At 41.7% G+C, this 22,922-nt stretch overlaps 1 protein-coding gene across 1 annotated transcript in view; it reads left to right on the forward strand.

Moving 5' to 3' along the window:
- Positions 1-22,922, forward strand: part of adgrl3 (adhesion G protein-coupled receptor L3) — a 193,568-nt gene that overhangs the window by 128,220 nt on the left and 42,426 nt on the right. The window contains exons 9-13 of the mRNA XM_022758742.1: positions 801-986; positions 3,153-3,191; positions 13,251-13,434; positions 18,162-18,284; positions 20,419-20,624. Coding sequence (XP_022614463.1) covers positions 801-986; positions 3,153-3,191; positions 13,251-13,434; positions 18,162-18,284; positions 20,419-20,624 — 738 coding nt within the window. The remainder of the gene's footprint in view (positions 1-800; positions 987-3,152; positions 3,192-13,250; positions 13,435-18,161; positions 18,285-20,418; positions 20,625-22,922) is intronic.

Here is a 22,922-nt window from a genome sequence, read left to right on the forward strand (position 1 = left end):
TTGCTTAGCTAGTCCACCAGAAATGCTAATGATTGCAGTTGTTATATCAGATAAGCAAACTCGTTAATTGATTTCTTATGTTTCTGATATTAGGTTTTGGGTTTTGGAAAGGCTAAAAAAAAAGAAAAAGAAAAACATGCCACTTTCCAAAATAAGGTTACTCCACTTCCAAAATGTTAGTACAGTAAGCGTGTGACAGGAAATGTTTGGGAAAGAAAAAAGGTAGAGAATTAAAGTTAGAGAAAAAAAACAAAAAAAACAAAACAGGAAAGGTGTACAAAACAAAGAGAAGCAAACGCTCATTAAAGTAATCATAATTTTTTTCCAACAAGTCCCAAGACATAAAAAAATCACATAAGCTTTCAAACATAAGGAAAAATGAATATCCAAAAGCATCTGTCCTCTGTGTACCACATACACTGCTTCCCCCACGCTGCAGTGCTCCCCATTAGTTTCATAAAGGTCTAAGGCTATCTGGGGAAATTCCCTCAATAGTTGATTTTATAATTGCTTCCGGGTACAATATTGAGTACCATCTCACCACATTAATTGTGTGCAATACAGCAGCACTCAAGGACAATGTGTAGACTAAACTGCATTTTATTTTAAGGGGCTACATATTTATATATTGCAAATTGGCATGCTTTGCCATGTTTTCCAGTGTGTAGGCTGTGATTAATACAGTAAGGGCATGCTACAGTAAAAAGAAATAATGATATGTGGCTTGTTTTTGTTCAGCCGTAGAATAATGAATCTTGAATGGTGTTTTTTTTTATGTTTGTTTGTTTGTTTGTTTGCAGCTAAAAGCCGGGGAGACAGCTGCAGTCATTGCCAGGGAGTTGGCGGAGCAAACTAAGAGTAATCTTCAGGCGGGGGACATTACCTACACGGTGAAGGCCATGGTTCAGCTGGTGGATCTCCTCGACGTGCAGCTGAGGAACCTCACGCCGGGCGGCAAAGACAGCGCAGCCCGGAGCCTCAACAAGGTAGTGGGAGAAACAGTTTTGTAAGAAATATCAAACCTGCCCTTTATCCACCTCTCCTCTCACTTTAAAAGAATATTCTCACTAGCGAACAGGCAGGATAAACATGACCCGCAGGAATCGTGACCTGTCCCTCTTCTTGTGCGCACTACTCAAAATGAGGGAATTTTAGGTGGACAATTTTATTCAATAGTGCCATTTTTGTAAGTTAATGATTTCATCCTGACTCTGAAACCTTTTGGACTTTCCAAAATGAAGGCCTACCTACCTCAAGACTTCAACCAGGTACAAGCTGAACAGCTGGTATTTCTTCAATTTGGCCCTGTGCTGTCAGGTAAAATGATAACCACCATTTTCCTGTGCTCCGGTGCATCATTCACTTTCAATGGTTAGCTCAAGCACATTTCCCCCTAATATCATGTACTATGCCATCCCTTTTACTTTGGTGTAGTTTAAAAGATGCTATGCATATGTTGTGTTCGTCAAAAGCACTACACATGCACCACTTGATTTTTACTAATGGGACAGGCGAAGATCAGTCGGTTGGATCCAAGCCGTGGGAGTGCAGTGTTTTTCATTTTTGATGAACTTGAAGCCAATGCATTTATTCCCCAATTCACAGGAGAGCACAGTAAGGCAAAGTCAGGCAAAGTGAGCTGAAATAATACTTTCTGTCTGCTGAGCAGCCAACAGAAAAGCAAACATCGGTGAAATTCAAAATGTCAGTCGTTAATTTGCTGGAGCGGCTTCACTTGTAGAGGAGCCTGAACACCTGTTCTCAGATAGCTTTTTCAGGACGGTTTTTATTTCATTGCCGCAACAGACACAGATGTCCCCATTGAGATTTTAGTGCCAGTTTTCTCCAATGGAGAGGGGAGGCAGTAATAAAGATGGCCAAAAGGCCTCAGAAGGGAATGTGACGAGTAAATTCACATTGAGGAGCAACTAGAGTTTATAATACCTCTTGAAAAAAAAAAAAAAAAAAAAAAAAAAAAAAGTTTTCTCATTAAAACACAGCATTCAAGGTAGAGGAACTGCTGTGGTCGAGATTGCTGTTGTAGTCTTAAGGTCCTCTCGTAAAAATCAGGATGTGGTATGAAGGAAAAAACAGCTGGGCTGAGGGGAGTTAAACAGCCTCCGAAACCAGGATATTTTATTCCATAGGTCGTGAACTTACCTTTGATTTATAATTCTCTGTCCACTGATATACGCTCCATTCTTGCGGTATGGTATGTCTTTTAAAAAAAAAAAATGTCCCTACAGCTTTCTCTTGCGGACGACTTCCTTTGCCAGTGAGAGTTCTCCCCAAGGAAGCACCGGAGCCCCCACAAAACTCTTCCTCTCTGCTCTGGCAGTGGCTGATGTTTACCTCCCGAGTTCAATCATTTTGACACAATCTGCATAGAGCTAAGCGAATTAAAGATTTTTTTTTTTGATAGCGAAGCACAGTGCTCTCTGCCAGCAGACAATGAAAGGATTGAGTTGGCAAACGGCGAGATCAGTGTCGTTTTCATGATCAAAGGGTAGCTGGCTAACGGTACGGACGGGACCGTTTCCAGGAGAGTGGGCTGTGATGTAGAGCAAGAGGCTCCTTTATGGGGAAATGGTACTCTTTGGAGCTAATCTGCATGGGATTTAGCATGGTACCAGAACCTGGCTGTTAAGCCACACACTAGCTCTGTTGGCTACACTGTTTGAATCAGAACTCAGTTCAGAACTCAGTTCAGTGCTATCTTTGAGCTTTCTGTCTTTTTTTTTTTTTTTTTCTTTTTAGGCATGCTAAATTGTTGCTAGCATTATCTCTCCTTCAGTGGTAACAGGGGTTTAAATGATAAATTGCTCTTCAGAGTTCTCACACAAAGTGAAAAGTGAAAATGAAATAAAACGATAACATTGAATTGACATTTGAGAGAGTCATAGGCGTATTCCCACTTGTCTTGTATGTCTCATTTCGGTTTTAATTAACATGATCCTCTGCTGTTTTCCTAATGATTAGTGTATATACTGCTTTTCATACAATTCATTTAAAGTAAGTGCCTAACTTTTTAGAGTCATAACTTTTTCTTTTCTCATTATGAAATCTGTACTTCAACCACAAATGTATTTCAAGTGGAACTGTTGCCGAGTTGTTGACCTTTTGCTAACTCTTGCATTTTCTTTGGGTTGCAGCTGCAGAAAAGAGAGCGCTCTTGCCGGTTTTATGTTCAGGTATTTGGACAAAATTTTCCTCATAACTACCCTCCATTCCCTCATCATGCCAACTTCGGTCTCACTTTCATTTTTACTGTACAATGTGAAACTTGACCTTTTGAAGTGAAAATAACCAGCAAAGAACTGAAACACAAACTCACAGTCTCAAAGTCAGTATATGTGTATATCATATACTGGATGTCCGGTAACGCGAATGTTAGATCAAAGGGTCAAATTTCATCAGTATCATTGCATCCAAGTAAATAACATCAGACCCATCAGTTTATGAGTCATATGTCATCATTTTCCGCCTGCATGGATATGTCATGAGATTCTCTTCCCCCTCTAACACGTTTGGCCTGAGCATGAAGCTGAGAATTTTTATGTTTTCAGATGCCTTGTATCTATTGTGGATTTCTCAAGTGTCTCAATCACTTTAAAAAAAAAAAAAAAAACTCCCCAGAACCATCACATCACCACTGCTGTTCAGTGAAAGAACCCACATAAGTGGAAAGCATCAGTCAAAAATAAAGCTCTCAGGCATGTAACACACTTCTACATTTCTCAGCTACTGCTTAAGAGCCAGAAGAAGTGACCTCATTATACAAGCAAGTCAACTTCTAACTACTAAGTCAGCCAAAGTCATGGCATGTTATGATTCTCCCTAATGCATAATACATATGTGTCCCAATTTAGGAAGGTCTCTATCGCTTCACTCAGCTGTTTCTCGGGCTACTGAGTGATTTTGTTATCCCCGGGGTGACATTTTAGCTGTCGCTCTAAAATCGTTTATACCTTGACAAGAGAACTAGGTGAGGAGTTGACATCCCTGACTTCCATACAGATGGCTCCAATAAAGCTGCGCATTAGGAGCCAGATGTTGTGTTGTATGTGCATGCTCTGCAGCCACTCAAGTTGAGCAGCATGTATTTTGCCTGGATTCCTCTGAGGTCGTGTCAGAAGGCACTTAGTTATGTATAGTCATGTGATTATGCAGATGACAATCAAGTGGAATGTATGTTGTGGATATGGTTGAGTGTTATCACATGTGCAGATGAGTGGGATTCTATATATATTCTGTATATGTGTTTATTGTTAACAAGTGCAACGCAGGCGAAAGACCAACAATCTGCCACGACCGATTGTCAGTTGTCTGTGTAGCCAAAGCCTGATCGGTCGGGACGTAATTTTGCCTCTGTGCACCACCACAATGGATTTGAAGCTTAGCCATCGAGATGTGATTGACGTGTACACTTTCAGCTTTAATTCAAGGGATTTTACAAAAATATCCTTTTGGGGAACTTCAGCCATTTTTAATAAAGACTCCCTCCATTTTCAGAGGCTCAAAAGTTATTAGACAAAGTAACATAATTATAAATGTAAGGATTATTTTTAGTGATTGAATGAAAATCTTTTGCCAGAAGACCGGAGCCCAGTGACATCGCCAAATGCTGGGTTTCCTCCCCTGAGAATGCGTTGCCAGGCCTGTACTGCGGCCACCGTCAGCTGCCGCTTGTTTGTGGCTCTCTCTGCCCACAGTTTTGTCTGCAGTAAGTGAAAAGCAAGCTCAATTGGGTTGAAGTCAGGCAGGTTGATTGAGGTATATTCCATTTCTTTCCTTTTGAGAAGCTCTTGGGTTGCTCCTGAAGTATGTTTTGAGTCATTATCCATCTGTACGTCGAAGCACCGTGCTATCAGCTGTGCAGCATTTGGCTCAATCTGAGCAGATAATGTGGCCCTGTACACTTCAGAATTCATCCTTCTATTTCTGTCAGCACTCACATCATCATTAAGCACTAGCGACCCAGTTCCATTGGCAGCCATACATGCCCATGCCATAACACTGCCTCCACTATGTTTGACGGATGATGCGGTGGGCTTTGAATCATGAGCTGTTCCTTTGATTCTCAATGCTCTTCTCTTTCCAGCATTCAGGTACAAGTTAATCTTGGTTTCATCTGTCCAAAGAATCTTGTTCCAGAACTGGGCAGGGTTTTTTTTATTTTTTTGTTTGTTTGTTTTCTGGCTAAATCTGCTCTTTTCTTTCTGTTCTTGAGTGTTACCAGTGGTGTGTAGGAAACCCTTTGTATTTAAATTCATCAAGGCGTCACTTGATTGCGGACTTTGATAATGGTACGCCCGCCTCCTTGAGAGCGTTCTCGACCTGGCTAGCTGTAGCGAAGGTTTTCTTTTTCTTCTTCTTCTCATGAAATTTTTTGTCAATCAATTGTCCAATTACTTTTGAGCCTTTTAGGCCGGACTTTTAGCTGCAATTCATGAACAGTTAATGCAATATTTTTGTTAAAACCCATTGAATTAAAGTCCACACACAGTCACATCTTCTTCATAGTTTTGTTTCAAATCCATTACGATTGTGAAAATAGTGTCACTGTCCAAATACTTATGGACACGACTGTAACTCGTTCTTCACTGTTGATGAAAGACATTAAAAAGACACTGCTGCTCTGGCTGTATTATTCCCTCATTACAATGAACATGGGCACTGTAGCTATGAGTCATCTTGATGTAGCAAATGTTAAAAAGTGTGTTATTTCACGGCTAAAAATAGTCCCAACAAATGCACAATTTATTCCTGTTTGTTTGACTTTTTTCTGAAAACTACAATACCCAGTGTGCTTGGGGAATTGTGGTTTTTTCATTGGAATTGTGACAAGAGAAACAGACTCAGGCCGGGCCTTATCACGTTAACTGCTGACATAGTGAAAGTCACGACATGTAGTTTTTATGTCTAAAGAATATTAATATTAGCCATTAGCACGGCCTAAAGAAGAGAAATAACAGCTTAGCTTATAGCTGTTTTCTCCATGCGTCTGGGTTCGTGTTGATGTATTGTACACTGCCATACGTGATTGTTGACAACCGCTCAGCTGTGCGCCACCTCCTCTGTTTCTGTCCCTTTGCTGGGTTGACAAATTCAAACAACAGTGAAGTGCTTTCACTTGATGAACCGGAATAATGGAGGAACATCTGTGGCCTTAGGTAAACACAGGCATTGACTGCACACGTTGCCAGCCTTTGAGGGACTTTCATTGATTAGGGAAATTGGGCAGTGTTTTCTCCAACGGGGGCCCTGGTGGTTGACGTAAGTGGGATTAGCAGAGGAATACAAAGCAAATGACTGGCGCACCTGCCGCTGCTGTCCCTCGGCTCGGAGGCCACGCTTACTTGCGGAAAAAAACAGACTTCGACGGTACTTGTGGGGGGAAAAGGCGGATTGTGTGAGTGCAGGTGCGGCTGTGGTGGGGGAGAGTCCTGGTTCACCATAAAGTAAAGCACAGGGCCTGTGGTTGGGTGTGTGATGCGTCTCTAAATGAGATGCGGAGTGATTCTCATCTTGATTGAGTGGTAAACAAGTAGATGACACTTGAATTCACCTGCTACTGAGGTCTTTATCTCATTAAGCTATCAGGGACTGTCAATACAAAGTGCTTCGTTTTCGCTGTTTCAGTTACACATTCACAAAGCTGTAACAATCGCCCTGCCGCAGTTCATCCTTTGCAGATGAAATAATGATTTATTGCGACTACTTTTGAATCTCTCAGTTGTTCATAAACAGTGATATCTGCTACATGCCATAGCCGGTTTAATCCCACTGAACAGAATCTGGCCTTGATAAAGCTACAAAGCGTATAATGATCAACTCCCTGTGTTCTGCGTTTCCCCTGCAGGAATGTATCTCTGTTGTGCCCTTTGATTTTGAACAAACACGATAAAAAATGGCGGCCTTGCTCCCATGCCTTTTGGTCATATTAATGGCAGCTTGTTTATAGGTAGTGACATTATGGTCGTCCAATTACTCCGATTATTTCCATACATGCTGTACCAAGCTAAAGTCAAACACGCTAGCTCTGAAATAGCTTCTTCCTACGGCATTTATTTTGTTTTAAGTTGCAGATGTGGGATTTTGCAGGAAAGTGTACAGCCATGCACACACCCCCTGGATGAAAATAATATCTGGTGCCTTAGCAGAAGCCAAGTGAGTGTGAATTTGCCGGTATACAGGGAGGATACTGAGCTCCGACCCCTCATTAAAATGACACCTTTGCATGCAAAGATGAGCAGTGGGAGTGTCACGGCGCAGGATGACCTTAGAGCAGGCGAAACGGAGGGAGGCTCCTCGTTCAGGAATGTAACGAGATGATAAAATTTCCCTGGTAGTCAATTTGTTGAAAGATGAAGATAACCACATCCTCATAAACAGAGACCTCCTCATCCGGCAGCACTGCAGAGTTCTGCTTGAATAATCTGTGTGAGCTGTTTCTGCTCACAGTGGGGAGAGTTGAAGGATCTCTTCTTTTTGCCACCAAGAATAGGTTGTTTTTTTTTTTGTTGAAATTTAGGTCTATGTACAGTGCATACAGAAAAAAATACAAGTTCTTAAATAAAAGCCACTGTTTAAATAATCTTTTGCCAGCACAAACAGATAATGGTGATCATTAAAGGCTGGGTGAAAAATACAAATTAAGACTATGTGTTAAAGAAGACAACAAACCTGCAAACATCGATATAGACAACAAACCTGCACTGCTTATATTTATTTCCACTACACTAAATCCTAAAAAGATTCCCTTTTAATTTAGCATTATTGAATCTCAACACTTCCTGTCCTGCCTACATCATGTTTCAGATTAAAAGCCTGGCATATATCAGAGGAATTATGCCTTTTGAGGAGCCGGGAGGCTTTTAATGTGAAAGACCTCTGGAGGTAATTCATTAACAGTAGCTTCCCATTTACAGTGATTGACAGAATAGGTAAATGGAAACAACTGGCAATAATTATTAAAAAAAATTTGCAGTGTTGTGGGAAATAAATGTGACAGCATGACAGTCAATAGGTAAACACGGATGAAGTTTTGAGTTTGCTTTTACAGCACTGGCAGCAAATTACAACAGCGGGAGATCAGAAAACAAGAAGGCTTCTCGCTCAAATACGATAAAACATACTTTTGAAAGTTAGAAATGAAGGTATTTCTCTAATATTAGTGTGTTTCAGATGACGGCCTGTCTGTCTCTCCAGCTGAGGCAGGCTGCTGCTGGGGAATTGTTCAGTAGTAAGATGAAACCTAAGACATAAGACAAGAAGCACAAAGGTAATCCCTGAGTAACTCGCGTATCGTACACAGACACAACCACCTGCTTACTAGAGAGAGACGGTTTCATGAAATTTTAAAGAAGGAGGTTGCAGAGATTCTGAAAGAAGACATGATTTGGCTCGGAGGTTAAATGAAACAGACAAAAGAAAGGGAGAAATGATGCAACATCTTCACCTGTACCAAGAGAAACCAACCAAATAGAGGAGGACGGCCAGAACAAGATATCCCACCTTGTTTGTGTTGTCCCCCCCTATTTTGAGATCAGCCTTCAACGTCAGTGAGAGAAAACAAGTGAGAGGAACCAACTGGTGAGCAGGAAGGGAGGGGGTGAGGAGAGGCATTGCGGGGGCGTGAGTGCACACGAGCCAGAAGGGGAAGAGAGGGAGATCAGCCTCAGCCAGAATCAATTTCCCAGACCCAGAGTTCATTTCATCAATCAGCACACAGATAGAAGCACACACACCACGGGGTTGGCTTGGACCCGTGCCAAGCGAACACTAATGTCCACCTCTCCCTTCCTTCCTTCTGCATCGGTACAAATGGCCCCCGCGCACTGCAGCTTTTCACGCCCAGCCATCATCCTCGTTCCAAATGGAACATTCCAGCAGTGAGTCCAGTTGACGATTAGCATTTCCTCATGTACCAGAAACTAGAATACAGCTTTTTTTTTTCTTTTTTTTTTTAACATTCTTTCAGCACAGGAAAATAAAGTAAGAGTGTGCAGCAGCAGCAGATTGACAGATGGAGTGGCAGTGTGCTAATAGGAGTAAAATAGCAGCAAAACACCATCACATCTCTATGCAAGTCAACTGCACAGAGTATGATGATGATGGTAGTGGTGTGCCACTTGGGTGCACCCACCCCCCCCCACCCCCAACTTCACTCCACTTTCCCACTGAGGCTGGGGTAAGATGCTGTTCTCACGCTGATCTCGTGAAATTTCGCCAAATGAGGCCAACATTTTCAAACTGTAATTAGCCTGCTCCGAGAGAAACAAGGTTCCCCCGTATGGGAACAGATCACATAGAGGAAGCGCAAACACATACAGGCATTGAAATAGCATCTTGGCAAGAGAAAGCATGGAGGTCAGTAGGTGTATGAATACATTATTAAACTTTAAAAAAGTAAAAAGTAAAAGTCCTTTTTCAGCTTTTTGTTATTATTTAACCAACCAACCCACCATGACCTTAAACTTCTTACCTATTATCGTTACAATCTCAGCTTTAAGGAATAGTTTGACGTTTTTGGTTGCCTCCATGAAGTCATTGCGCCAACTTTTTTGTGTGAGTTAAGCAAACAAGATATAATGAATGAGATCTAAAGCTGCTTCCAAATAAATCCAAGCAAACCGTCCGCTGGCGGCAGCTTCCAATTTACCATATGGACATGGGAGTGGTATCAGTCATCTCCTATAACTCTCAGCAAGAAAGTGAACAAGCATATTTTCTTAAATGGTGATTCATTGAACCTCAGATGAGTCTTTAGTTGTTCTGGGGCCAGTTGAAAAGTACAGGAACAATTGTTTGAACTCCAGTCTGGAGCTAAACTAAAACACTGTCAACACGAGCCGTCATGAGTGTTTTTGGCTTTTTGGGCGTGTAGGTCGCCACTTGGATCAAACTGAACCCATCCATTAACCTTCAGGGCCCCATAAAAATCCCTCTGCGATGTTTTCTTTCTATGGTGTGATGTCTTTCTTTTCCATGAAATGGAAGTTTGGGATTGTTGTTTGCAGTTGTCGCTTTCTACACGGACAAAGAGGAAGAGGAGGGTGCGTTTCTTTATAATGAATGACAGCCAGTGCTTCCTTTGGGTGATTTTGAGTATGCTGTTGCCCAAATACTCAGCTTCTAAGTTACAGGTTGTTTTTGGTGGAAGCAGTTGGCCGGACCAATTCGAAATCCACAATGACATTTTATTGGATAAAACTTTTTAGATTTGCCCCTGGGTGCAAAATCTGTCAGAAAAAAATATTCTGATACTTAATAGAAAAAAAGAAGTGAAGGATTTGATATAAAAACACGCCAATATGTATTTTATGACATGTATTTGGCATCAGAGCCAAAAATAAATAAATAAATACATAAAACACATTTAAAAATATTCAAAACCCACCACAAAATCCCACAGGGAAAAAAAAAATATGAAGGACATGACATCCTTGTGCTCAATGATAGCTTCAGTGCTGTTTGCCACATACAGATAGCTGAACAAAACACTCAGGGACAGAAGGTAATAAAACAGAAAATACATTTTTCATTCGATATGACCTTTAACTGAAGATATTTTACTTGTCTAAATTGTTGATAACAGGCGCTGAACTATTTTGCAGAGCAAAGACAAAAAAAAAAAAAAAATGGTTCAGTTCCATGTACAGTGTCGTGATGGAGGACAGTAATCGTCCCTGCACCAGGATCAGGTTTTGCTTCAGAATTTCCTTTCATACAATATGACCGTTTCTTATTCAGCCTTCAGAAACATATTGGGCTACATGTCCTTCCTTTTGGTGATTATACTTGAAAGACATTGCGTTGTGTTTGTGCTGCTTGTTATATACTCAAGTTGGGGTAATTGTCTCATCAGTAAAGCACAGTGTGAGTCACCTACCCCCCTCCAACATGGAGACGCTACTCCACAGTCATAATTTCATTCTCTGGTTTGAATGAGGCAATGTTATACGCATAATACTAACAGTGATGAGTAATTAGCATTTGGTAAGCTATTGCATGTTCAGATGATGCACCATGAGCGAATGTCAGCGTGATTGCTCTTCGTAGGTTGATTTTATAAATGCCTGAAGGGGGCCCGTAAGAAAGCAGATCTTCATCCTAATATTCATTTTTGATACAGCCAACCTCACGGACCTGGCCTTTCTGCGCATCTCCTCTGCATGTGAAAAAGCGAGACAGCCTCCTCCCTGCAAGTCCATCAATCCTTTCCCCAAAGAGCCATTATTTCAGGTGTTTTTTTTTTTTTTTTTAAGAAGTGCTGGGGAGAGAAGAAGAAGAAGAAGAAAAAAAAAAAAAAAAGAAATCTTGCAGTTGTGAACAAAGAGAAAAAAAAATGTCAGTGCCTGAGGAAAAAGAGCTCCTTAATTGAGAGTGAATCAACCTCTGCCTCTAGCTGAATGTCAAAAGGTGTGAATGGAGATTGGCTGCAGATAATGAATAATTACATCAAAGTTGGTAGATTGCCCGTGTGTGTGTGTGTGTGCGTGCACGTGCAATGTGTAGCTGTTTTTGCTGTGCGGTTTGTGTATGTGTCTTCGAGTTTGTGTAGGTTTCTGTGTACAAGCAGGTGCCGAGGTGTGTTTTGACTCTTGCGTCAGTCTCCCAGTGTGTGCGTTCGTGTGTGTGTGCGTGTCTGCATGTGTGTGGTTGTGTCTGGGTGTGGGTGGCTTAATGTGTGCAGGGTATGTTGTGAATGAGGAAAAGCCAGCTGGTGCTATTTGAAATTCTCAGCCAGCGCCAGTGAATTGAATACAATCAGTCGCCCCTCTCCTCTTGCTATCACAGTGATTCGAAACAAACATACAACTTAATGTTATAATTGTGGGGGTCCATTACACTTATTTTCTGTGACTGTAAAGCTACTTTTTTTCCCCATTCTCTCTCTCTCTCTCTTCCTCTTTTTTTTTTGATCAGGAATTCATTTGATACACTGGAGCACAAGATTTCTCTTGTTGCCTTCGGCTTTATCCTCATGCTGTTTTGGAGTCACACTAAAACTCTTACTCCCTTTCATAATCCCTTGATCAAAAGGGGGATCTAAGCGAAGTTCAGAGAGAAGTTCTGTGGCACGACACCCCCCTGTTTTTACATACATCATAGCCTCCATCTTTCGGGTGTCACGAGTGTGTAAAGTGGCTTTTGAAGAAGTGCAAAGGGAGTATTAAAATTTGAATTATTTTTTTTTCTTTTACATTTATCAGATGTGTGTTTTTCTCCGCAGAGCGTTACTATTATTAGCAGTGCAGGAAATTTCTTGTAATTATGCGTTTGACCACCTACTGTACTGTAATGGCTTGGAAATAGCTTTTTTTTCCAAGGGTAGTCAGGCTCCTTTTGCTCCTGCGAGCAGTGGTACTGGGAATGAATCGCTTTGCTTGACCAATTAGTATTCCATTCATAAATCTTGCCATTGGCATTTTTAAATCTTTAATGGCTCTTAATTTTTCATCTTGTCTTGAGAATGTTCTTGTTTCTTCCTTGCTTACTAGCTTTAGCATTGTTGCGGGGAGATTAAAGACGGCATAATAGTTGTTCAGTGCCATTAATATGCAGAAAAGATTTCGGCTGACTGACTTGCAGATAGCTACTACCAGCAAATACTTTGCAAATCCTTTGGTATGTCTAAGTGTTGTGGTATTTTTTTTTTTTTTTTTTTGTAGTGCCTTTGTGTATTGGGATTGTCTGCATGGAAGAACATTTATCACAGCAATTAAAGACTCCAGCCTCAGGTCATGTAAGAAGTGGCCTCTAGTCTTGTAAGCATTGGCTCTGATTCATTTACATGATTAATTCTTCCTGTAGATAAAAAGGAAACAGCAGCAAAAGCAAGCTAACAACATATCCAGTGTCATTACTGATTCAGGTGTTGCTGCTACTAGTTGATGATCCATGTCCAAAAGCATAACTTGGAAATGAATTGGAAAAAGGGTCATGAAATTGCTCAATAGAAAGCAGATTATAGAATTTTCTCTTCAAATAAAAGAGAGAGGAAAAAAAAAAAAAAAAACTTTTCATGCTTCTTCCTTACACAATCCCACATGATTGCGTGATTTGTTGTTGTTGTGTCGTTGCCCCCCCCCCCCCCCCCCCCCCCCCCCCCCCCCCTCCCAGTCCTGAACTCTCTTTGATCCTCCTTCACTCAAAACCATTTACCAAATCACCATGCAAACAAGAAGCAGTCCCAGGCCAGCTTAGCTTCTTTTCACTAAATCAATGATTTGGACTCCCCACAGGCCATGGTGGAGACGGTCAACAATTTGCTGCAACCGCAGGCCCAGACGGCGTGGAGGGAGCTGAGCACGGGCGAGCAGCTGAGGGCCGCCACCATGCTGCTGGACACGGTGGAGCAAGGGGCCTTCGTCCTCGCCGACAACCTGCTGAAGACCGACATAGTGCAAGAGAACACCGACAACATCCGTGAGCATCTGTTAAGATTCTTAAACTGTGTATCTTTACATGCTAATGCTACTTACTGTGAAGGATGCGTCGATCCAACTTTTGCTTGGTTAGGTTTTGCCGCTGATACGGAGTACGTATGCATAAGGAGTGCTGTCTTTTTCCCAAATGTATAATCTGTATATAGGCTCTTATGTAAGTTAACATGCTGTGAGACATCATTTATATAATTGGAGATGTACATATATACGTAGCACACGGGGTTGGTGCTTGAGGATTACTGGTGCTGTGAACAGATACAAAAACTATGGAAGACAAAAGATGTCTCTGCGCACTTCTGTAGTGAGACAATCCACTTAATAAGGTAAATAAGTTCAGGGCTAGTTCCAATGTAATTGTGTGTATCCATACTTACTGTAAATATATGCAAACGAATTGTTTGATTTGTTTAGCACATGGAAAAAGTACAAGTATCTGCATTTTTGTTTTATTTGTCAGGGATGAAAATTGAATCCCGGCAAACTAAGTGCTTAAATTTGGTTGTCTTCGTTTGCATGGGTAATCCAGCTTGTACAGAATTAGCTTCATTTCTCCTCAAGCTGCTTGGAAACAGTTTATTAGCTCAGCCGGATGACTCAACGTAGTCACGTCTGATATTTAAAGAATGAGGAGCTAAATTTAAAGAGGCCTCTGTAATCTTTTCTATCGGTGTCTGTCTGGTGTGTGAAGTGTTTCATCCTTCAGTGGTCCTTTCCATTGTACCGGGGGTCACGAAGTTCACCGTACTGCTATTGATCCAGGGTGCTGTCATATTGACAGCAGAGCAGTTGAGGCTGCGGCACAAGTGTGTGAAAGTCACTGGATTCGTGCTCCCTCCCTTGCAAGAGGTTAACTTTGGCAGGGCTGCTTATGGCTGATGGCAGTTAGGTGTAAATTGACAATTATCTCAAATGATTGTGTTTATATTCATGTCAATTATTAGCTGGAATTAACCACTAGTCGAGCAGATCAGGGATCAGTGCTCATTATTCAGTGTATAAATACCAAGTGAGCACAGATAATGGAACTTCTGTCATTACTGTTTTCCCTAGTGGGGCTTTTGAAAACCGGATACATCAGTTATTAAATCTGAGAATCATTTACAAAGCACAAAATAAAATGGAATAAAATAACTTTTTTTTTTTTTTTTTTTTTTTTTTTTTTTTGGAGACGGTGGCTACTGGGGCAAAGGGAATTAAGAAAAAATAATGTTATGATGTATCACCCTCTTCTATGAACATGTTTTTCTTTTTCTTTTCTTTTTTTTTTTTCAAGTTCCTGCTGCCATGGCAACCTAAAAATATAGGTCTACTGACTTAAAAGGAAGCAAGCGTAAGGAGAATTAATAAAATGGATTTTATTGTATCTGGCACACAATTCATCTGGGTATTAAGGAGATTCTGGGCTCGTTTGGAGAGGGGGAGTGAGACGATGCCTGCACAACTTTATAGCGCACAGTGGTTGCCTGGTTAATTATGTGCTGGTGACATGTTTACTAGGCCTTATCTCTCTGTTTGCTCGGCTTATTTTTTTATTTATTTTTTTTTCAGCCAGTTGGCTCCTGCAATCCCTCATGCCACACAGGGTAGTTAAATGAGGACAAGGAGGCCCATTTAAACATTGATAATCAGCGCAGCAGCTAATTATTGATCCCTCGCATTGATTTACCAGTAAAGTGAAAGGTGTTAACGTGCGCAGGTGTACCGTAGCTCACACACATCGTACCTGGTGACGCGCTCTCGGCCGTCAGAGCGAGCCGGTCCCCTTGCTTTAAAGTGATTCTTAAACAGTAAGAACGCCTTGTTCCAATTTTAGGCTTAAGCTGATAATGAGATCTATTTTTCTTTGCTCTCAGAGAAAAAGGATGTTTCCTCACCCATTGTGTCTGTGTTTGTGTTTACACGTCACAGTGCGTGTGCCCGTCGCGGGCTTTGTCTGCACGAGAGGGTGCTTCACTCTCTGCATGATAATCTTATGAACAGATTTCTGCCGATTAGCATGTTATTTAAACCGGCTTTGAAGGTATAGCCTTCGGGTCCAACAACTACTATGGCATCAAAGAAATTCCCTAAAGCCCATCGTAAGCTCTTTTGCACAACCACACAGGGGAAAGAGAAAGAGAGAGGGAGAAGAAAAATGCTTCCTTTATTCTAAAGGCAGGCTTGGAATCCAGGGAATGGTGAGCTATCTGGGGTATTGTCTTAGCTAAGTTGAATAGGAATGTATCACCAAAACCCCCTGGCCTTTGCAAAATAGCACAAGAGATGGTAATACAAAGGTTTTTTTTTTTTTTTTTTTTACAAGAAAGTATGGAAAGCCGCAGCGTGAACACAGATACAAAGGAAGGATTTAATGTGGCCTGCTTTGTAGCTTTCCGTGGGCACTAACCTTTATCAAAGTCAGAGGTGTCATAGTCCGGTGACACATCAGCTGAATGCCTTATCGGGCTTAATGAAGTTTTCTATTTCTCGCGCTTGACAAGATTGTGTTTTTCAAGTTGCGATTCTCCACCACAGACTCATCTGCCAGACACTTCACGCGTCGCCGCAGCAATGACTGCCATTAGCGTCGCGCCGGAAAACAGAAGTGCATGCAGTGTCATCGACCGTGAAAAAATGTAGATTTGGACAACTCGTGCTCGGGGCGGGCGGAGGTAACCTGTATGAAAGTAGTTTTTGTCTCAAAACGATAGTCTGAAATTGATCATGACGCTGCCTTTCGGGAGGGAAAAATAACAAGTGAGTCAGTGACACCAACACGTCGTGGTTTCACAGTTAGATCTGCCCGTAATTAGTAACTAATCCAACCTTGATGAACACGCATGAATATGAACTCTGAAAAACAAACAAATCACCCAAAATATGGCACTAGTGGTGGTGGAAGGAGGTGCAGCAGTGTATCAGAATTGTCTTAGAAAAGTGTCAGATTAAAACAGTCATGCTGTACACCTGCACCAATGAGATCGGACATTTACTTGTCAGCCGGTAGCCGAACGCTGATGAATGAGCCAGTGACTTTGAAAGATGAATGAAGCAGCTGGTGCCAGTTCGCCAATACAAGCTTCAACTCCCCGTCTGAACTAAAGCTGTGTTCCACTATTGTTGCAACCTCTTGTTAGAGAAATTCACACCGCTGCCATTATTGCACATCAACCTTGACTTGCATGTCAGCATGTAGCAGATTTTATACAGTGTATATTTATATATTTCTGTGCAAGAAGCTGTAGAATAAAGGTTCAAAAGTGTCATCCTTTGCGTAAATTACAGTTCACCTCCTCCTTTGGAGTGTGACATTTGTGCAACTTCTTTTCTTTATTTCTCCCAGGTACTGTAATGAATCTGTGGATTCATCCTAGTGCTTTGGGAGTTAATGTGACATTTAGGAATGCCTAGACTTCACACAGGTCAGCGGCACTTGAGATTAGAGCACACTCAGCTGCTTTATTAAACCGAGTTGTATCATACTGTACTAACTTTGATGGAATGAGCTTTTTATTTCAGCCAGGCTCCTATCAGCAGCTCATTTTCCTCTGCTGGATGACGCCAGAGTCTTTGAACCATAAATTAGGAGCTTGCTTCAGACACAACAGCTGTTGAGCTGCCGCAGAAGCGAGCTCGTCTTCCCTCGCTGGTCTTTATCTCTTCCTAGTATCTCTCTGCTCTTCATGAGAAAAAGATTCCTTGAAATGAAAGCATCTTTTTTTTTTATTTTATTATTCAAAGAGTAAAGACAACCTTTGTTTTCACAGTTTAAGAAGAAACACTGTCACCTGAACGCTTGATAATCCCTTGATTAAGAAGCCTATAGTGAGACACTAACCTCCCCTGCACACAGAGATTTGAGCGGGAGGCAGTCCTTCAAAGCCACGTGAATCAAGGAAGGATGCGTTGCATTTGGTGCTCGTCGGAGATGCGCTGATTAATAAAATCAGCTACTACGGGAAGATGAGTGTGAATCAGTGAAGTGGCTGGAGATGTGTTTGAAGTTTGCTGCTGTCTCGAGCAGCGTAGAGGTCAGGAGCCAAAGCATCTGTGATTAGTAGTTTTATTGTTCATCTAGTTTTTACACTTTGATTTTGGGCTGAGAGAATCTTCTTTTAAGTGTCGGTGCCGGCACGTTTTGACTGCGCGAAGCAGTGTTAAAGCCTCGTACATGTGAGGTGGGATGAAAGGTAGAGATAGAGGGGAAAAAAAACTAAAAAAAAAAACGTCCAGTGTTTATAACTTGTGAGAACTGACATCAGCGGAAGACTTAAAACTGCTGCGCGTGGTCAGTGTAGCACATTTTTCCATTACATTTAATCACCGTGAATTGGGGGACTTCGGCTGATGTGACGCGTCCGTGTCTGCTTTTTTGTTATTTAGCGCCCAGTTGTATGTATTGTAGATTTCAGAAAAGACTTTTGGTTATTAAAAGTTTTGTTTTTTCTTTTGTTCTTATTCTCAGCAAGAACACAAATACATGTATTTCCTAAAAAAAAAATAGGTTGTACAGTTCTGCCTCTGCAGTTTCTTGACAGTTTGCGTTAGTTTGGGTGTCATAAAAACAACACAATTTGTGATTACTAAATGTTTTTTCGCTGTGGTTTGATCTCTGTGTGTGTGTGTGTGTGTGTGTGTGTGTGTGTGTGTGTGTGTGTGTGTGTGTGTGTGTGTGTGTGTGTGTGTGTGTGTGTGTGTGTGTGTGCGCGCGCGTGTGTGTGCGTGCAGAGCTGGAGGTAGCAAGGATGAGCACAGATGGGAATTTGCCTGATCTGAAGTTCCCCCAGACTGGAGGACAAGGCAACTCCATCCACCTCTCTGCTAACACGCTAAAGCAGCACGGGCGAAATGGTGAGTAGTCAAACCTGCTTTTATCGGTCCCCCATTGTTGGTTTGAAGTCATTCCCCCTTGCACAGCTTCACTCGTTGTGTTATTCAAGGTTGGTGACAGAACAGAAATGTTCCCGACAAACTGTTCCTTGACCGTAACAGAAATACCTCTTGTATTTCATGAAAAACTTTCGTGACTAACAAGATCCTCTGTAATTAATCAAAATTTCTTTTTTGTTATTTCTTTTTTTTTCTCTTTTCTTTTCTACTTCTGGATGTGATGCTGAATTGGGGCCGCGGTGGTTTTGGAGGAATTTCATTACACTTGCTGGTGAATAACTTTCAAATTGCTGCCCAAAATCCTTTGTTGGGCTGTATATAAAGCACTTGGGATGGTTGTGCAGTCTTCAAACAGGGCCCTGGCTGTAGAATTAGTTACGTTCAAGTGCTGCCTCTAAACTGTAAATGAGGCAGTTAGACACAATACGCAGCTATCTTCAGGAGCAATGCAGCCCCATTTTTAGATTTTTATTATCAGCTCATGCAAATCAGAATCGACTCAAGCTGAGCCCGGTGCCTCTCCGCTGGATGACTAAGTCCATGTCCAGCCGAGCCCAGGCGGATCATTATAGCAGAGTGGCGGATATTTCCCCGTCTTCCAGCGCTATAGCACCCAAATTGTTTTCTTTTCATCTGAGTGAGTGATCTCTGTAACGGCAGGAGGGGAACTTTCTTTCGTATCGGTGCTCAAAAATGAGACGGCGGGAGGGCAAGGAGATGTGTAGGGGGAGAGAAAGAGTGGAGGAAATTATTAACAAGAAAAATGCTTGCCTTTGTCGGTGCCGACAGAAGAGTGGTAACCACATTTTTGAATGCTAAATTAAAATAACTGTTTGTTGATGTAGGAGGGATTTCTTTTTCTTTTTTTTGTTCTTTTTTTTTTTCCTCCAGTGGAATGTTGTCAGCCTCGACATTGGTTTCTTCTTCGACCGTTTTACTATATACAGTTTCTGAGTGTTCTGTTAACAAGGCCTCGACTGAGGGATTGTTTCCAGTTTCTTTCTGTTATTATTTCCAGTGTTTTTTCTGGTGTTGCTAAAGTTCAGCAGTCCAATTTATAAGCCACATAAATAGCATAAAACTGGACTTCTTGCTTTTTGATAGACTACAGATGGAAAGGAGAAAAAAAAAAAAATAGACTCAAATGGACCATCATGCACATACAGTACATTCTTGTCATGTTAGTACTACACTGTATGGCCAAAAGTGTGCAGACACTGTGCACAACATTGAAACGGGTAACTGGTTTTAATGTTGTGGCTGATCGGTTTACTTTTAGTCTGCGGCTGTTTTTTCCTAGTTTAGGTTTGACACCTAAACACCTAAAAAACAAAATCTTAAACCTACAACATACACTTATATTTTAGATAACTATAGAATGCTTCCTGTTAAGTGTCAACAGCTTGGGGAAGACCCTTTCCTGTGTCAACATGACAGTTCTGTATTTTAAATGGACACCGGAAGGACGAATTTCACCAGCTGCAACCAGCTAATGACCTACAACATACACCAGATGCTGCTGCCATCTACCTACTATATAATATCATTAAGCAGCTAAGTAGAGTGGGTTGAGCTTGACGTAGGTTAGAGGGAAATGGTTATTGTCCCAGACTGGATAATCAAACTTTGATGCTGATGTTACACCAAAACCATTTCCCTTCATTGGTACAGTAGTTCATTATCGGTGAAAAGGTGTAGCTCTACAACGTATGGAGGTGTGGGAAAATGCTCTCCTGTATCTTGAAAAAGCTCAAGCATCATCAGCTTTGAAGGCAGCAGGAAACTACGTCAGTGGTGGCGGTGGTTACCGTCTGAAAGCTCCTTGAAATTATTTAGGATGAACTTGACCCACCAGCTCCTTTTGGGGATGAGCTGGATCTCCGACTGCGACCTCCGACCTCACTAATGTTTCTGTGGCTGAATGGAAGGAAACCCTGCAGCCAGGTTCATAAACCTTGATGAGCGGAGGCGCAGCATATTAACAATCGCATAGCTGCAGCGTTTGGGTGTGCACATACTTTTAGCCATAGAGTGTATTCTGTGCTCGAATTGTCACTTGTTAAAGACTGACTGACTCCCACTCGTCATCTTGCAGGTGAGATTCGGATAGCGTTCGTCCTGTACAAACACATCGGGGTCTACCTTTCAACGGAGAACACCAGCATGAAGCTGGGCAGTGAAGCTATGGCTACCAATTACTCTGTCATTGTCAACTCACCGGTTATCACGGCTGCCATCAACAAGGACGCTAACAAAGTCTACCTCTCTGACCCAGTCATTTTTACCATCAGACACCTCCAGGTAATTTTCTGCTTCCGTCTGTGTACGTATCTCGGAGTGGGAAAGTGTTTTGTTTTTACTTTGATGTTACTGCCTCTGTGTTTAATGTGCTTTTTGTCTCTTTCTCTTTTGCTTCCTCACAAAAACACGCTTGCACAGACACTTTCTTGATAGAACCCTTCCATTACAATTTTCTCTGTCCCTGAGGCGCAACAAAAATGTACAAATCCCATCTCAAACCAAGAAAATTAAGTTAAAATGAGAAAGTTTTATTCAAAGAAAGGTGTGAAAAATTAAATTGTGGGAAACAAAATTGCTCACAAGGTGATGCTGGGGATGCATGTTGTCCTTTATTAGTTTGAACAAATACCAGCCTGATCTCCTGAACAAATATCAGTCTTATTGAGCCTCACTGGAGGCTGCTTAGTCATTGTGGGAGTCGCGACTTCTCCCTCTTGACTCCATTATCTTCTCCACACTCTGCTACCCTCGAAATATCCCTGTTTTGTCTATGAACAGCGCCTTCGGCGATTATCAGGGATGTTGAACAACCATGAGAGAATTGCAGCGGGGTCTCATGTGTAGGAGGGACCTGGAAGGAAGCAACAACAGCAGAAAAACACAGAGCACAAAGGGATATATAGAGAGAGGGAGAGAGAGAGAGAAAGAGAGAGTAAAAGGAAGATGGCTTATGGATGTCAAAATTAAATGGCTGGAAAATGTCAGGGGGCAATGTCAGCGTAGTTATTGCCGTGACTCACCTGCCTTAAGTGTAATTTGTAATTTGGACTGTAGATTCAGTAATTTTACTGTTGGTCAAATGTTGGGGCAGTAGCGCTTTTATACCCTTTTCTTGCTCAGCTCAAGTCATTTCAATAAAACAGTGCCCTTTTGGAAAAGTGTGTTTTCTGCAGTGTAGCTTCTTCCACGTACAACACTGGACTTCACCAGGGGACCTGCTCACGCAGTTGTCATTTGGTCACATTAAAGGGCCATAAACATACAGACATTTACATATAGAGTACATTTTGTGTACACCTAGGGCTGTACAATTAATCATATAATAATCATAATTAGAATTTTGGCTTCTGCAATTAATTAAACTTGATTGGATGCAATATTGATGTTTTGTGTATAGAGCGCTTGCTCTGGCGCATTAGATCAAGAGCTCCCAATTCTCTGGTAAACCGGTGAACCAATCAGAGGTGCTGTTAAGTGAACGCTCTGATTAACTGGTCTCTGCTTCCCAAGCTCGGCTGTGGCTGCAGGCAAGAACATTTTTCTTACTCTTTTCTGTGGGGATAAATCCTTTTTTATTTTGTTGTACGCTCCTGGTGTTTTTTTTTTTTTTATATTTTATAATGTTTTGAAAATGTATATTTGGCTCGAAGAATCAAAGACTGATAAATAATAGCGATAATCATAGCCGCCTAATTAGCCACGAGTGAAAGAAAAACAATCACTTTAGCCACAGGTATGCAGTCTAAGTAAACTGGAGGTGATCACAATGCAGCTGCGATATACCAGGGCAAATAGTATTGTATATATTAGGCTTCCACACCAAATCTGTGTTAATTATTGTTATTAATTATTTGCACATTGAGTCAACTTGAACTTCCCCTTGAAAATGATCCTCAGTTATCTTGACTCTGTTCCTAAACAGGGGCTCCTATTTTTCTGGCTTCCCACAGTTAAGCCCCCCTCTCAACCATGAGGTTTTGGATCACTGGTCCCCAGGGATGATGATGTGTCCTCTAGTTATTGTTTCGCTTCCTTGCCTCACCACTTAATGGCACCAATTACAGTCATTAATGGGACAGGGGGTCATCCTATCTCCTTGCTGCGGAATATTTTACACAGGGTTTGGGTGTGTGAAGGGTAAACTCAATCAGCGGCAAATTTACATTCACAGAGGATGAACCTTATTAGACTAATTACCCTAGAGCAAGTGTGAAACTATGAAAAACTCCAGCTCCTCGCTGTGTTTATAGTAAGAAAGCAGATACATTTAACCTTGGAAGCTGTGTGTCGCTGAGGAAAGGTGCTTTTTCTCCTTTGTTTCCCAAGCTACAAAAGGAATTGGGCTCAAGAGGGAAAGGCTGTTGATGTATCTATTTATCAGCAGTTACGTTTTGCTGTGCCTGTGTGTTGCCCAACCTCAGTGGCGTTGGATGTCTTTTATAAAATGGCAAGTGAGAGAGCAGGGAGGCGTGCTCGTTGTTAGGGCCGTAGCCCGGCGCAGGCAGCGGTGGTGCCCATTAAACAGTGGGGGCAGTCCATCGTCACACAGTGAAAGTTAAAGAGAAAGGTCAAAAAAAC

This window comes from Seriola dumerili, unplaced genomic scaffold, assembly GCF_002260705.1.
Source record: "Seriola dumerili isolate Sdu_G_001 unplaced genomic scaffold, Sdu_1.0 BDQW01000309.1, whole genome shotgun sequence".
Taxonomy (NCBI): domain Eukaryota; kingdom Metazoa; phylum Chordata; class Actinopteri; order Carangiformes; family Carangidae; genus Seriola; species Seriola dumerili.